The sequence below is a fragment of the Oryzias melastigma genome, linkage group LG1, assembly GCF_002922805.2.
Source record: "Oryzias melastigma strain HK-1 linkage group LG1, ASM292280v2, whole genome shotgun sequence".
Lineage (NCBI taxonomy): Eukaryota > Metazoa > Chordata > Actinopteri > Beloniformes > Adrianichthyidae > Oryzias > Oryzias melastigma.
The window spans coordinates 8,366,448-8,383,864 of NC_050512.1; the positions used below are offsets into that span (position 1 = coordinate 8,366,448).

The window sequence follows — 17,417 nt, forward strand, 5'->3', positions numbered from 1 at the left end:
GCTGCAGCAGCTGGACAGCAGCGACCAGAGGGAGAGGAACCAGCTGAGGAGGCACTGGAAATTAAGAAGAATAATGGTAAAATAATAATGTTAAGTATATTCGTAAAATGAGCAAACAATAAAACAATAAAACATGACCATAAAGATTATTTAAATAAATTTTTAAAAGATCTATAAAATCACAAAACAGGATCAAATAGATACATGAACAAAACAAAGTCAATAAAGACAATAAAATTAGCTAAAAGCATGGTTAAAAAGATGTGTTTTAAGACCTTTCTTAAAAGCAGCTATGTTCTCTGCGGCCCTCAGGTTCTCTGGCAGACTGTTCCACAAACGAGGGCCATAATGCTGAAAAGATGCCTCTCCGTGCGTTTTGGTTTTCACAGGTGGAATGATTAGTAGACCGGTGCCAGAGGATCTCAGGGTCCGCGAGGGTTCATATTTAACTAAAAGATCTGACAAATAAGAAGGCCCAAGACCGTTAAGACATTTAAAAACCATTAAGAGTATCTTAAAATCAATCCTGAAGCTTATGGGGAGCCAATGCAGGGATTTTAAAATCGGAGTGATGTGGGCCCGTTGTCTGGTTTTTGTGAGAACTCTTGCAGCAGAATTCTGTAAAAGCTGAAGGTTCTTGATGCTTCTTTTTGGAAGACCAGTTAGAAGGGCGTTGCAGTAATCAAGTCTACTGATAATAAAAGCATGCATCAGCGTCTCTATGTTTGCAGGAGAGAGAATTGGGCGGACTCTAGCCAAATTTCTAAGATGATAGAAACCAGTTTTGATCACCTGCTTAATATGTGGAATAAAAGTTAGCTTAGAGTCAAAGGTAACGCCCAGGTTTCTGAACAGCTTAATGAAAGTTCTTTAAGTTTGAAACACTGTTTCTCTCTCTTGGCTTCAGGACCGATAACTAAAATTTCAGTTTTTTCCTGGTTGAGCTGCAGAAAATTTTTAGCCATCCATAATTTCACATCTAAAATACAATTAAAAAGGGCTTCTACTGGCCTTGTGTCATCAGGAGACATGGATATGTATAGCTGGGTATCATCAGCATAGCTGTGAAAGCTGATGTTGTGCCTCCTGATGACATTCCCCAGAGGAAGCATGTAGAAGTTAAAAAGCAAGGGGCCAAGGGTTGAGCCTTGAGGAACACCACTTTTAATTTTGTGTACCCCAGAGAAGTAAGTGTCCATGCTTACCATAAAGTTTCTCTCCATGAGATATGATCTAAACCACTTGAGTACAGTCCCTGAAAGGCCAAGGCTTTTGAGCCTGTTTAATAGGATCAGGTGATCAACAGTGTCAAAAGCAGCACTTAGATCTAGTACAGGAGTCGGGAACCTATGGCTCGCGAGCCATATGTGGCTCTTTTAAAGATTACATCTGGCTCTCAGATCGATCATCAGGGATGTTTGAAATGACTTGCACCTCGCCTGTCAGCAAGACCAGGCGGCTGCTGGCAGGAACGGGGAAAGGCACCTGAAATGAAGAGGAGCACAGAGCCAGATTTCCAGCCAGTGTTGCCAGATATTGACTCAATTTTCCAGCTCAAAAATATTTAGACCGCCGCACCTAGCAAAAACCGCCCAACCCTTTGAGGCGAATGGTGGGGGGAGCACTGTCAAGTGCGCGTTAAACACACACACCCTTCTGGGTCATACGCGCGGCGGAGCCCTGCTGAAGCGCGGAGAGGGAGCGCGTTTTCCTGCCGAAAAGTGCAGGTGTTGATAATTTTCTTAGTCCACTACTTTTTTATGATGAGGAAATAAAAACCGCCGATCCGTACTTAAACCCGCCCAAAGCCATTTCTGCCCACAAATTTTGAAACGAAACTGCCTAATTGGGGGGGAAACCATCCAATCTGGCAACACCGTTTCATTACACCTGCCGCTTTCTCCCGACTTTTATATGAAGATTGACATGTGACGTCAGCGTAAAAACTACCGAACACGCAGTGCAATCTCAAACACGCTTAGCTCAAAGCTAAGCTTACAACGAAGAAGATGGCGAAAAGAAAAAAACACGAGGAATATCGGACATTTCAGGATGAATGGACCGAAGAATTTGCCCTTGTGGAAAGAGCGGGTTCTGCGGTGTGTCTAATTTGCAATGACAAAATTGCATCGATGAAACGGTCAAATGTAAAGCGGCACTTCGACACACGCCATGCCACCTTTGCATCAAAATACCCTGCGGGAGACAGCAGAAAAAAAGCGTGCCAAGAGCTACTGAGCTCTTGGATCTTTAGCAATAGTGAGGAACGGAAAACCTTTCACAGATGGCGAGTATGCTAAAACGTTCATGATGGATGTAGCCAACGAACTTTTTGATGATCTTCCGAACGAAGACAAAATAATGAAAAGGATTCAAGACATGCCTTTGTCGGCAAGAACCGTTCATGATCGTACCGTCATGATGGCAAACCAAGTGGTGGAAACACAAGTGAAGAACATAAATGCAGCGCCGTTCTTTTCCCTGGCTTTTTGGATGTGTCAACAGATGTAAGCCATATTTCACAGTTCAGTGTGATTGCAAGATATGCTTCTGGTGACACACTGCACGAAGAAAGTCTTGCTGTTCTGCCGATGAAAGGTTCCACAAGAGGTGAGGATTTATTCAAGTCTTTCATGGAGTTCACTCAAGAAAAAAACCTGCCTATGGATAAACTTCTCTCAGTGTGTACTGATGGTGCTCCGTGCATGGTGAGGAAAAACAAAGGATTTGTGGCGCTTCTCCGTGAACATGAAAAAAGACCCATCCTAAGTTTCCATTGCATTCTTCACCAGGAAGCACTTTGTGCCCAGATGTTTGACGGGCAGTTTGATGAAGTGATGTCGCTTGTCATTCGTGTGATCAACTTTATTGTTGCTCAGGCCTTAAATGATCGACAGTTTAAAACACTGCTGGATGAAGTTGAAAACCACTATCATGGTCTGCTTTTGCACAACAATGTGCGTTGGTTGTCAAGAAGGAAGGTGCTTAGCTGATTTGCAGCTTGCCTGAATGAAATCCGGACTTTCCTTGAAATGAAAGGCATTGAGCATCCCGAGTTAGCAGAAACTGAGTGGCTCCTCAAGTTTTACTATCTTGTGGATATAACTGAACATCTGAACCAGCTCAATGGGAAAATGCAAGGCATTGGAAACACATTGTTATCCCTTCAACAAGCTGTGTTTGCTTTTGAAAACAAGCTGGAGCTCTTCATCATGGATCTTAAAACATGTCGTTTACTGCATTTTGAAAAACTGAAACAATTTAAAGATGCATACACAGCAAGTGAGCCCACTCAAAAGCTTGATTTCCACCAGCTAGCTGCCTTCACATCCAGTCTCCTAAAGTTGTTCAAATCACGCTTTGGAGAATTTCGTGAGCATACTCGTCTTTTTAAGTTCATCACCCATCCAATCGAGTGTTCACTGAACGCAGTCGACCTGAGTTACATTCCTGGTGTCTCCATCAGAGATTTTGAAGCAGAAGTAGCTGACCTGAAGGCCTCAGACATGTGGGGGAATAAGTTCAAGTCATTCAATTAAGATTTAGAAAGTATTGCACGACAGAAAGCGGAGTTGGCGAGCAAGCACATGTGGACAGAAATGAAAAAACTTCCACCCGAAGACCAGCTGATTATCAAAGCCTGGAATGCTCTTCCTGTCACATACCACACACTGCAGCGTGTGAGTATTGCAGTATTGACCATGTTTGGATCTACGTATGCATGTGAGCAGTCATTCTCGCATCTCAAAAACATCAAGTCCAACCTACGATCACGTTTAACGGATGAAAGCCTCAACGCTTGCATGAAGCTTAACCTCACCAAATACCAGCCAGACTACAAAGCCATCAGCAAGTTCATGCAGCACCAGAAGTCGCATTAAGGGTGAGTATTATAGCAATATTAAAAAGAAGAATTTATTAAACTCGCATTTAGTTGAATTCTGTCTTAAAATATATTATATAGCTCTCACTGAAATACATTTTCAAATATTTTGCTTTTATGGCTCTCGGAGTCAAAAAGGTTCCCGATCCCTGATCTAGTAGAACTAACACTGAGATCTGACCTGAATCCAAGGCGCACCTAATATCATTAATGATTTTTAAATGGGCTGTCTCTGTGCTGGGGTTCTTTCTGAAACCAGACTGGTTTTCCTCAAAGATGTTGATTTGCGAGAGAAACTAATTTAACTGAATAAAAATAAGCTTTTCTAAAATCTTGCTAAAAAATGGTAAGTTGGACACTGGTCTGTAGTTATTAAGAGCTGTGGGATCTAAGTTTGTTTTCTTTAAAAGGGGTTTCACCACTGCAGTTTTAAAGGCAGTAGGAAAAACCCCTGTCTGAAGAGAGCAATTTATGATATTTAAAATCTCGCTCTCAAAAGATCCATAAAATGATTTGAAAAGTGATGTGGGGATGGGATCTAAAAAACAGGTTGTTGGATTAACTTGGGAGGCAACTCGACCAAGTGTTGCAGCATCAACCAGGTCAAAACTGTCCAGTGCTTCCTCAGGTAAGATCAAGTCATCATTTTCAATAAAAGGACTTCTCTGGTCATTTAAAACACTTGATCTTACAGAATCAATTTTACTCCTGAAGTGGTCTGCAAAGTCCTCACACAATGAAGGGGAAGCTGGTATTGGGTTTTTATTATTGTCTGAGTTGATTAAAGATTTGATTGTATTGAATAGAACTCTAGGATTGTTTTTGTTTTCGGAGATGATGTTAGCGAAGTATGAATTTCTGGTCTGTTTTAATTTTTTTTGTATAGTTTTTGTAGATTTTGGAATACCTGATAGTTTATTTCAAGCTTGTGTTTTCTCCATTGTCTTTCTGCGGCTCTACATTGTCTCTTCAATTGTTTAATTTCAGCTGTTCTCCAAGGGGGTGTTGGTTTAATATTAATCTTTTATGTTTTAAATGGAGCAACAGAATCAAGACTGGATCTTAATTTGTTGTTAAAACTTTCTAAAATTAGATCGCAGGGGGCTGGTAAGACAAGTAGAGGGACGGAGAGAACAGATGAAATAAAAATTTTGACCACTTCAGGAGTTAAGTAGCGTTCCCTCACCGTTCTCACAGAGGTCTCTTGTTTTCTAAAACCAGTGATAGTAAAAAGCACACAGTAATGATCAGATACAGCCAGATCCACAACAGAGGACACAGTAGTGGGTAAACCATGACTGATGACAAGGTCAAGTGTGTGCCCCCTGTTGTGAGTCGGCTGCATGACATGTTGTTTAAAATCCAGAGAAGTTAACAAATCCATAAACTGAGTGGCACAATAGTCCGACTCCCGGTCTACGTGAAGGTTAAAGTCACTTGTTAATAGAATCATGTTAAATGAATTGTGGTCAGTGTCTGGTTTTGGTGGTCTGTATACTGTGATGCATAAAATTGGGGGGCTGTTAAAAACAAAGGCATGGTGTTCAAAGCTGGGGTACTGATCTAGTGATATTTGCCTTACTGCAAAGGAGTTGGACATTATGGATGCAGTACCACCACCCCTTTTGCCCTCCCTGGTTGTAAAAACAAAACTAAAATCAGGTGGAGAGGCTTCTGTGAGAACAGTGGGTGCTTCCGTGCTCAGCTATGTTTCAGTTAAAAAGAGAGCATCAATGTTATAATCCAAAATAAAATCATTTACAATAAAGGTCTTATTAGAGAGAGACCGAACGTTAAAAAGGGCCATGTTAAAAGATGGTGGTGGATTATTGGTTATGATAGCTTCTTCCTCGGGCTTTGTTGCCTCCTTTAGTGGGCGAAGGTTGTGAATGTTTGGTTTCCTCCCAACATGTCTCCTCACAGAAGACCTGACTGTGATGATGGTCTTTATGGGATTAGCTGGGCGGGCAACAGGCCTTGGAAAGTTGAAGCATTTTTGGGGGGAATATGGGCGAAAGGCCTGCGACAGACTGGCGATCTGTCCAGGGTGTACCCCGCCTTCGGCCATCAGCAGCCGGGATAGGCTCCGGCACCCCGGCGACCTCGAAAGGGACGAAGCGGTTAAGAGGATGGATGGATGGAATATGGGCGAAAGGTGCCAAATCCAGTCAATTATTTCCACACAGAGGTGTCTGCACAGATGAAGATGTGTTCTGGACTGGTGTGGACATGACAGGGGCAGGTGATGTCTGGACACAGTGTCTGATGTTCGCTGTTAAAATATTACTGCCCAGTGGACTGGGGTGGATTCCATCAGTTCTGTAAAAAGATGGTCTGTTCCAGAACAGGTTAAAATTGTCAATAAAAATAAATCCGCTCTGGCCACATGCAGACTGGTGCCAGGTGCTCAGACTCAGCAGCCTGCTGAAACGGCCCTGGCCGCGGGAGAGGGAGGGGAGAGGTCCGGAAATAAAAACAGTCAATGGGTGTAATTTTAAAAAATTAAAAAGTTCATAAAAGGCCTTCTTGGTCGTTTCAGACTCACGATAAGAGGTGTCATTAAAGCCGATATGTAAAATCAGTCTCCTGACTGAGGAAGGGAAGGAGCACAGCAGATTTGGAAGTTTCTCCTGGATGTCCAGCGCTGTGGCTCCGGGAAACAGTGAGTCACCGCGTTAAAAAAGCGGACCTTCCTTATAATGGAATCCCCGACTATCGCTGTCGTCGGGGCAAATAGAGGAGGAGGAGGAGGAGGCACGGGCGCAGGTGAAACGCCGACAGGTGTCTGACCACGGAGCAGAGCGGACCCGCATGACCGCGGCGGTAGACTCACCTTGATGTTGGTCTGCCGTCTGCGATGGTGGGAAGGCGCGGGCACCGCGGGAGTGGAACCGGACAGCTTCCTTCAGGATCCGACGGCGGGAGGAAGATGTTAAGGAGGATGTTGTTGGCCAGGAGGACGCGGGGAGGTCCAGCTTGTAATGCCTGTCAGGAGCGGACGAGGCTTTCGCGGTAATCCTCGGTGCACGAGCCGGGTCGCTGCTCGCCGCGGTCCTTCCGTGTTCCACCGGGATCTCCGCGGCCTCTTTCTGAAGAGCGGGGAAGTCAACGATAGAGTCCAGGTCAGGTGGAAACAACACCGCTGTGTTTGCTGCAGGAGGACCCGGAGAATCAACAGCCAGACTGGCGAAGCGGTTTGAGAGACTCAGCGGAACTGGCTTTTGAGTCTCATCAAAAGCCAGTTCATCAAAGCGTCCAGTACCACCAGACGTGGTACTGGACGCGAACCGGAGCCGGGTTAGGGTGCAGGAGCTGTCCAGGTCCTAGCGCCGGCCGGTTTTAGCTAGCAGCTCGGTGGTTGGAGGCCCTTCCGTGATCTAGTGAGAGCAGCCGGTGAGTTAAAGGGGGGACGCCCGCGCGTGGTATGGAAAGGCACGTATGAGAAAAATCCGCGACTAATGCGTCAAAAAAATTGTCGGCGTCAAGCACATGTCAGATTAATGCGTTTTTAACGCGACAAATCTGACAGCCCTAGTATTTACTAATTTGTTTATTTATGTTGAATCAATCAATTAATCAAGTTTATTTATAAAGCGCTTTAACGCAGGCAGACTGCTAGGCTACAAAGCGCTGTACATTAAAACACCAAGAACACTAATAGATAAAATACAAGCACAAAGCAACTAAAAACCAAGACAGTAACAGAGTTAAAAACAGGATAAGAACAAAGTAAAAACAAAGTAAAAACGGAGTAAAAACAGAGCAGAGTCTCAAGGAACGTTAAAAGCTTGACTGTAAAAATGTGTTTTAAGCTTATTTTTAAAAATTGACAGAGACGAGGCATCACGAATGTTAAAAGGCAGAGCGTTCCAGAGCTTTGGGGCACAGATGGAAAAGGCTCGATCCCCTCTACACTTCCTCTTAGCTCTTGGTACTTCCAGGAGCAGCTGATCAGCAGACCGGAGGCACCGGGGAGGAGTGTAGGGAGAGAGAAGCTCTGAGATGTAAGGTGGGGCGAGACCATTCAAGGATTTAAAAACAAATAAAAGAATCTTAAACTGAACTCTAAAACAAACAGGCAGCCAGTGGAGGGAGGCCAGGATGGGTGTGATGTGTTCTCTCTTACGTGCTCCAACCAGCATACGAGCAGCGGCGTTTTGAACCAGTTGCAACCGTGAAAGAGAGGACTGGCTAACCCCGAATAAAAGTGAAATACAATAATCCAGCCGAGATGTAATAAAAGCGTGGATCACTGTCTCAAGCTGATGCAGGGTTAAAAATGGTTTCACCGCAGATAGCCGTCTAAGATGAAAAAAGCTCTGCTTCACTACAGACGTGATGTGATGGTCAAGCTTAAAATCACTATCCAAAATAAAACCCAAATTTCTGACAGAGTGTTTAAAATGTGGAGCCAGGGGACCCAGGTCCAGACCGGAAGGGTCACAGCGGTTACTAGGGCCAATTACCAACACCTCAGTTTTCTTCTCGTTAAAACTCAAGAAGCTGCTCTCCAGCCATGTTCGGATTTCATTTAAACATGACATTAAATGTTTAAGGGAGGAGCCGTTCTTCTTGATTGGGAGGTAGATCTGGCTATCATCAGCATAGAAATGGAAAGACACTCCATGCTTCTGTATGATAGACCCCAGGGGAAGAAGATAAAGGGAAAACAGAAGCGGTCCTAAAATTGAGCCCTGTGGGACACCAAAGGACAGTGGAGCTGTGTCTGAGGTAAATCTAGAAAGATTTACAGTCATGGTTCGGTCTGCCAGGTATGACCTGAACCAGGTGAGAGCGGCACCACCAATCCCCACCACATTCTGGAGCCTTGACAGCAGGATCTCGTGATCTACTGTGTCAAAAGCAGCAGATAGATCCAATAAAACAAGGATCACATGATCTCCCATGTCAGTTGCTCTGAGAATGTCATTAAAGACCTTCAGCAGAGCAGATTCTGTACTGTGCAGACTCTTGAACCCTGACTGGAAGACCTCCAACACATTGTTTCTGACCAGGAAAGACTGCAATTGTGTGTAGACAGTTTTCTCTAGAATTTTGGATAAGAAAGGCAGTTTTGAGATAGGCCTAAAATTATCCATCACTGTGTTGTCGAGGTTTGGTTTCTTAAGCAGGGGCTGAACTACGGCGTGTTTAAAATGAAGGGGTACTACACCAGAGGACAGGCTTGCATTGATAATAGCCAAAACAGATGGACCCACACAAGAAAACAGCTCCTTAACAAAAAGAGGAGAAAGAGCATCCTGGGGAGAACCTGATGGCTTCATATGGCTGACAACATCTTCGAGAAAAGGCAGAGTGGCAGGCTCAAACCTCTCAAAGACAGCTGAAGGGGAGACAAACTCAGCAGGTTCAGTGGAGGGAGTTTGGATGTTTGCTCTGATTTCCTCAACCTTTTCAATGAAGAAGTTTAAAAAGTCATTACATAGTTTGGCTGATGCCTCATGGCCAACAGACTGTGGGACATTAAGGACACTGTCAATGGTTCTGAACAGCACACGAGGATTATGGCTGTTTGCCATAATTATGTTGGACAAATATTCTTTCTTTGATGTATGTATGATGATAAATGTAGGAATATTTAATGTTTTTATGTATTTTTGCTTTTATTGTCAGTTTCTTTGTTTTCACTGCTTGAAATAAACCAAAAAGCCATTAGTTGGAGAAACGTTCACCAGCAGAAACATTTACAGATATGCAACAACTTTCAGACACAAGCATCTACATCCACACCCACTTTTCCATAAGTGTTCACACAAGCATACGATAAAACATGACTCAGACAGCAGATGAAAAAACTGTGTGTTTTTAGTGTATTACAGAATGTTTGGTTTGACCCCTCGCATGGAGCCAGTGGAGAGAGTTAATGATGCCCAGACTGACACCTCCATCTCCATAGAGATTGTGGTATTCTGTTTAATTCTTCTATTTTTTCAAAATGAACATTGAACAATGAAGGAACCATCAGAAACACCAAATGTCTGACTACAGACCCCTGAAGGGATCATCCTACCATTGGAACCCGTCTCTCTCAAGTCAGGCATTCACTCTGGACACTACCAGCTATTTCCCACTCGGATGTCAAGTCATTAAACTCTTGGTAACCTGGCCAGAGCCCTTCGTATTATGCATTCCAAACTGGTTAATTTCGACCTGTCACCTTCAAAGGATCTTTTGTTTCCAGCAGCTCGACCCCCTGTGGAGTCTGCAAAAATCCATGACAGAGACACTCAAGATTCTTTATGTGAAACATGTGACCCATTGCAATCTTTTATGATCTTTTAAAAGACAGGACTTTTATCAATAGGATCTAACATGTAAAACATCTCTTCACAGTTCCAGAAGAAACGCCCTGTTTATTAAATGTGTATAATCTAACTTTCATTCTTAACAGAAGAAGATTCATGACTACTTTGAGTTAAAAAAGAAAAAAAAAACATGAAATAATCATGTGTAACCATCAAAGCTTGGAGAATTTAATTTCTGTGTTTATGTAGATTTGGAAAGTGTTTCATTTTGCCACATATAGGATTCATACACATATATAGGTGTCCAAACTGTGTTGGAAACCCACCTTTTTGATAATTCAGCAATAAGGAAAAACACATCCAGTGACCAGAATAAAGTTACGCCCGGGATATTGCATACCCTGAGCTCATTGGGATATGCAAATGACCTCTAATTGTAAAACATCTTGAATCTCCACAGATCGGGTGATTCTTGTCCTGCCTCTTAAAATCAAAACCCTGGCACGCAGGCCAGAAGTCAGAAACAAAAACCGGATTAAAAAACATCACAAAAGAGAGAGAGGGATATAGATTGTCTGAACACGATTTCCAAGATTCCCATTTTTTGTAGTTTTCTAAAAGAAACTAAACCCTCCTAAAATCTAAGTTCTTCCAGTCTTTAGATCACGTTTTTTTGCACGCTTTCTTCCTTTTCAACATTTTTGTCTACAGGTAATTTTTATAGACTGATTCCAAAATTTTTACAATTTCGAAAGTGATGCATTTACTGTTAGATTAATGCACCAGCAGTCGAGCTTAGGCGTAGCGATGCATTGACTGCAGCTGAATGCACCTGTGGTCAAGCTTAGACAAAGTGATACGCTAACTGTCAGCTGAATGCACCTGTGGTCAAGCTTAGACAAAGTGATGCGCTAACTGTCAGCTGAATGCACCTGCGGCCGTACCTGGAAGATAAAAAGTATTGAAAGAAGGCAGAACAAAGAGCTGCCCAGGTCCTGAATGAACAGGACTGCACCGAATGCTTCCAAACACGAACAGCAGCCCACCGGTAGTAGCAGCAGTCGGGACATCGAAGATTGCAGCCATGGAAGGCGCAGCAGCCGGGCAGCAACAAATGTGGCGAGCTCTCGAAACAGACCGTCATCGATGACAGCAGCAGGGCGTAATGAAGTTTCTAAACGACTGCTCCGTCTGAAGGAAAGAGCTGGCGAAGAATCGGTACCGCCTCGGAGAAAACCAAATGACTGAACCACGCAAGTGAGAACTGGTGAGGCAGCAAAATGAAAGCAAAACAGCCGGCACAAAGTCTGGAATGTGGAAAAAAAACAACTTTACTGAATTTAAAGGCAGAAGTTTGATTGTGATTGGCTATGAAGAAAGTGAGTGCTTCAGCTATTGGCTCCCAATGCATACTAATTGATGACGTGAAGAGTGACGATGAACACCTGCTTGCGTGAGGGGAAGTAGATCTTCAGTATTAAAATTGCGCTAAAGATTTACTTCTGCAAACTTAACATCCTTGTCCCATTTTAATTGAGCTTATCTTCAGCTCAGTAACGAAACATCTTTTTATGCACGACACACATAAGCTATCCACCCACTAAGCATTCCTCACCTCAATATTATATCTGTCTTTTATTCTCATTTATCTATTTTTAGTTATTAGTTAAAAGCTATTTTCTGGACTATAAGCCGCACCTGTATATAAGCCGCACCTGCTCAATTTAAAAAAAAGAAGAAAAAAAAAAGAAATACAAGCCGCACTGGACTATAAGCCGCAGATATCTATGTTGAAAAATGTGATATTTACTGCATGTAGAGAACAATTTTGTATTGTGAATGTACATGTATGTACTTGCTATCTCCAGCGTCTCAGCATAGATTCATTGAAGCTAAGCTTGTGTAGAGCAGTGCGGTTTCCTTCCTAGATAGCAAGCTCCATGGCCTTCTACTTAAAATGTGCACCACACAAACTTCTTTGTGGGATTTCCATGATGAAGAATTGAGGATTTGAAAAGAGTTAGTTAGTAATTTGTCATGAGTGTTCTATCTGCTAAAGAAAAAGTAGCGTTGTCTATTCTGATTTACATATATTTTTTGTCTCTTGTTTTTGATTCTATTTCCGGTTAGAGCTCCCCTAACAGTGGAAGAAAAATCTACACAATAGCCGCACCTTTGTATAAGCCGCATGGTTCAAAACCTAGGAAAAAAGTAGCGGCTTATAGTCCAGAAAATACGGTATATTCTATATTCCACATACTGCATGTTGATTGCTTTCCATGCTTTTACGTCCAGTATTTTTGCTTGTTTAACATCATGTTGTTCAATAAATATTCAAAAGGACGTCTTTGTTCAGATATTATTTCTTTTTTGTGGTAAAGTCAATTCAAAGGGTATGAACGACCTAAAGTTGAGAGACTGATTAATTGATTATTACTTTATTGATTAGAGGTAGCAGCTGATCATTAATGAGTAATATTTTTCCTTTATTAGGAAGGTGGTGCCCCGTGGATACATTTATTAAATTTCCAGTTTAATAAAATTAATATTTTTAACAAACTGGGCCCTGCGACAGACTGGCGTCCTGTCCAGGATGAACCCCGCCTTCGCCCATAGCCGGGAGAGGCTCCGGCACCCCCGCGACCCCGAAAGGGACGAAGCGGACAAGAAGATGGATGGATTTTCAACTAACTTTGGGACTGAATACTTAATATTCATATTCACCCCTATATCGGGTTGCAGAGAAAGGGGGGAAGAGGTAGATTCAGGAATCCCTTGAAAAAACGAGACTGGTATCCTCAATGGAACCTTTCCAGGTTAATTAAAGGCTAAGCAATCTGTACAGATGAGGTAGATTAACAGAGATGGAATACTGTCCAGCAAGTTAGGATGATTAAGGACAAAAATAGAATTTTGTTGAGAGGGTTCATATGTGTAATAAATAGAGAAAAGGAGAATCTTAAAGATCTGATGAATGAGAAAAAGTAAGAAAGCACAAAGTAGAAGGATAAAAAGAATGTAAAGGATAAAGTAAGAAAGACACTCCATCTATCTAGTTTCTAGGAAATATAGTTTCCTCTTCCTGGCCACTTTCTCCAGGAATTCTGAGGAAAATTGAAAGTGTTCAAAAGCTGGAACACAGTCTTTCCAGTGTGTCCCGGGTCTTTCTTGGGGTCTCTGCCCGGTGGGACATGCACCTCCCCATGGAGAAATTCATTTTAGAAAATGGCAGAGCTACTGATGTTGAGGTTCCCTTTTGGAGTGATAAGAAAAAAACAGAATCAGGAATTAGTTATTCAGACAGACATCTCTTTTAAAATGCTGTTGAGATTTGTGCTGAAAAACAAATGGTCTGGACAAATGTAGAGAGAGGACAGTAATTATGTTGCTAAAAGAATGCTGAAATCGGCGCAATAAAGCAAGAAGATAAACAAAGAAGACATTTCGGGAGGGAGGTTGGTGTGTGAGGATGCAGAAGAAGGGGTTAAATGGAAACATGTCTTTTACAGAGCTCTGCTGTAGCTTATGTGCTTTAAGACATGATTCTAGTGCAGAACAGTTTTTTTTTTTTTCTCGAAGGTTCTAATCCATTTCATACTGTGTCTTTTCAGTCCTGGACTTTGGAAAATTATGGTAAAATTCCAGAACAGCCCACAGGAGAGCTTCTCTGCAAATTTCGAGGTCAAAGAATATGGTAATGGTTTTTTATAGACATTTGTGCTTAAATTTTTCTTGAAGGACTAAAACCTAACCTATTTACATATTTTTCCAAGTGCTCCCCAGCTTTGAGGTCAAGCTCTCTTCCCTGAGACCTTTCTTCTACGTAGACAGTGAGACTTTGGAAATTAACATTAAAGCCAGGTGGGTGAATCTTGTTTGCAAGAACATGTGGCATTGACTTCCTAATTCCATGGTAACTACTGTTTGATTTGCAGGTATCTTTTTGGTCAAGAAGTGAATGGGAATGCCTATGTAGTGTTTGGGATCATCGACCAAGGTCAGAAGAAGAGCTTTCCTGACTCTCTATCTCGAGTGCCGGTGAGAACAGATTGTTAAATTTTACAATTCTGTCATGGTGATCATGTTGCAAACTTTCAGACAATCAGAACTTTATGTGTCTTTGGGTCCTTAGATTGAGAACGGAGAAGGAAACGTTGAGTTGAAGAGGGAACAGATCACAAAAACCTTTTCAGATATCAATCAGCTTGTGGGCTCCTCCATCTTTGTTTCTGTTAGCGTGCTGACAGACAGTGGTAAGATGAAGACAACCCATCCTCATGTCAATCATGCTGCTTCAAAAAGGGGCTCACAGGACTTCATTATACAATTCTTTGAAATGTTTGACAGGCAGTGAGATGGTGGAGGCAGAGCTCAGAGGCATCCAAGTCGTCACATCTCCTTACACCATCACGTTTAAAAGAACTCCAAAATATTTTAAACCTGGAATGTCCTTTGATGTGGTGGTAAGGCATTGACCTATGTTTGCACTGTGTGATTTTGAAATTTTTAGCCATTGAGAAAAGTTGACCTTAACCTGATGATATAACCTTTCTATTGCTGGATAACAGGTTGAAGTTTTAAATCCAGATGAAAGTCCAGCAGAAAACATCCCAGTGGTTGTAACACCTGGTCCTGTAAGAGGCATTACTGCAGCCAACGGCATGGCGAGGCTGACCATCAATACCGTAACACAGGCTGGAGGGCTATCAATCTCTGTAAGACCAAACCCCTAACAATACAATGGAAAAGCTGCTGCAAATATTCTTTTCTAACCAAATATATTCAATTTAGGTTTAATGATAAAGAACCAGATTTTTGTATGCTACACATAAAGGAAAAATATTTGAGAGAGCTAAATTATTTTTGGTAGGGTTATAGTTATAATTGTATTCATTCAGAACATTGCCATTTATAATATCTATGTCTCTCCATCCATTTGCTACACCTGCCTAACTCCTTTAGTGGTCATGGTGTTGCTGAAGCCTCTCTCAGATACAGTGGCGGGCCGTGCATTTCACACCTAGGCCTTCAGTAGTGCTCCATCTGAATCAATCCAACCCTCATTAACTATTTTATGGCAATAAAACTTCTACTGCAGGTACAACTGCCACACACACACCAAAAGCATAAAAAATCACCTGATAAAATTTCAATATTATGTAGGGATATAGCAAAATTTTACTCACCAAAAATCCAGATTATTTAAACACAAAATCCATCCTTTCTATCCTCAAGAAGATTTCAATCACTCTGTCGTACAGAATCCGTGCGTTTCGCAGATAGAAAGTGTTCCGTGGCTGTGATAAGCTGGAAAAGGCTGCATGCGGGAAATGTTCTGGTATTCCTGAAGCCTCTTGTGGTCCAGGAGGGAGACAAACATCAGTTTCTGTGATCGATCAAGGTCTGTCTCTGGAAAATAATATTGTCGGTAGTGTGCGCGAGGATTTTGCGCTGCACCTCTTCGTGCGCTTGGAGCGCCCGCGGTGCGTTCAGGGGCTTCGTTCAACGGAGTCACGGAACTCCTTTACCCGTGCCAGACAAAACTGTGCTATAACTTTACCCAAAAATCGGACGATGAGACCAGCAATGTGATCGGCTCGCTTTCCACTGGTAACATCTTCAAACTCGACACGCCGCTCCTCGGCACCTGTGTCCGGCACATAACGCAGAACCAGAGCGAGCTGCGCTGCGTTACTCGCGTCTGTCGTCTCATCCACCATAACAGACACAAACGGGGCTTTAATAACTTCCCTTCTGATCTCCTCCGATCGCACTGATCAGGTTGTTTTGTCCACCAAACACGTCATTAGTGGACAGGTGGAAGAATAAATCTGTGTCACTCTCCGTGATGACTTTCCTCTGCTTGTGGATCCAGCGCTTTCATCGCTAACCCGAAATTAAGGTACCGCTAGTAGTTAGGACTGAAAGTGACGTTCAAATCCTTCTCCCAGTTGTGACAGGCTTGCTAACTTCAGAGTTTCCCGACTTTGCTTAACAATGTCCAGCTTTTCTTGAAAAGTCCGTCTTGCAAATGGCTTTGGCAGTAAAGCTATTAAATCCACTCGATATATTTGCTGGTGCAGCTCGCTGAGTCGCTTCAGATCCGATGCAGTTTGCTAGCTAGTACACTCTCCGACTATCCAATCAAAGCTCGTGAAAATGATGACGTTTCCGTGCGCCTGCTAGAAGGCCTTGCTGTCGCCTACTCCAAATCTGATTGGTTGAAGCAACAGTTTGGTCGACAAGTATTTTATGCTACAGGGCCCGCAGAACTGATTGTGAAGGCCTCCGGGCAGATTTCTTTGACCCTAGCAACAAATGGTGCTGCAATGTGATTGGTTAATGCTTAAATAGGAAAATACACGTCTGGAAGCAGCGCAACCAGGGAGACAGCAATGAAAGGACGAAGACAGAGCATTTGGAATTATAGAATACGTATTCACGGAAATAAATAATAATTAATATCAGTCTGTGATTCAGATATTTTTAAGCCAGCAGAGAAGGCCTTGCAGGCCCTGACGGCCCGCCACTGCTCAGAAACAGATAGGTGAATTGGCAGCCCTGAGCAGGTTGCTTATTCGTTGCAGGGCTGGATAACCACACACACTAACATTCACAGCTTGAGGCAATTTGTTTTCTCTAATTAACCAATGAGTCATGTGTTTGGACTTTGAGAGGAAGCCAGAGTTCCTGGAGAAAACGCTCACGTGCAAACTCCACACTAGGACTGCCACGATTAGTCGACTAATCGACTATTGAAATAGCCAACGACTAATATAGTAGTTGATTAGTCGTTGCTTTATATTATATGAAGTCAGAGTGTAGTTAAGTTGAACACAGTGGAGCGTTCAGCACCAAAAAAATGCACTTCTATTATAGTTGAGTCAGTGAGACCAAAACTTTATCTTTTATGAAAAAAAACTTCCTTTATTTCAGAAGCTGATCTAATTTGATTTAAACTTGTTTTATTACTTGAAAATAATAAACAGAACCTGCACAATTCATTCATTTTCTTTATTTTTAATAAGTTTAAACCTTTTCATGGTGAAGATGTGTGCTTTACATCCACTTTGACCCAATTACCGGTAGTCGACTAATTGGAAAAAAAAAATCATTTGTAACAGCCTACTGTGCAGAGAAAGGTCCAGCTGGGTTTTGAACCAGAACTTTTTCACTGTTAGGCCAGAGTAAAATACAGTATTTTCACGACCATAAGGCGTACATAAACGTCTCAAATTTTCTCCAAAATGTGCGGTACACCGTATAGT

At 42.4% G+C, this 17,417-nt stretch overlaps 1 protein-coding gene across 4 annotated transcripts in view; it reads left to right on the forward strand.

Annotated features, from left to right (window-relative positions):
• Positions 1-17,417, forward strand: part of LOC112137456 (complement C3) — a 217,125-nt gene that overhangs the window by 132,155 nt on the left and 67,553 nt on the right. For all 4 annotated transcript variants that reach the window (XM_024259794.2, XM_036211616.1, XM_036211617.1 and 1 more), the window contains exons 4-12: positions 9,714-9,808; positions 9,893-9,964; positions 11,145-11,153; positions 13,753-13,843; positions 13,923-14,010; positions 14,085-14,187; positions 14,282-14,402; positions 14,497-14,612; positions 14,718-14,864. In XM_024259794.2, coding sequence (XP_024115562.2) covers positions 9,714-9,808; positions 9,893-9,964; positions 11,145-11,153; positions 13,753-13,843; positions 13,923-14,010; positions 14,085-14,187; positions 14,282-14,402; positions 14,497-14,612; positions 14,718-14,864 — 842 coding nt within the window. The remainder of the gene's footprint in view (positions 1-9,713; positions 9,809-9,892; positions 9,965-11,144; positions 11,154-13,752; positions 13,844-13,922; positions 14,011-14,084; positions 14,188-14,281; positions 14,403-14,496; positions 14,613-14,717; positions 14,865-17,417) is intronic.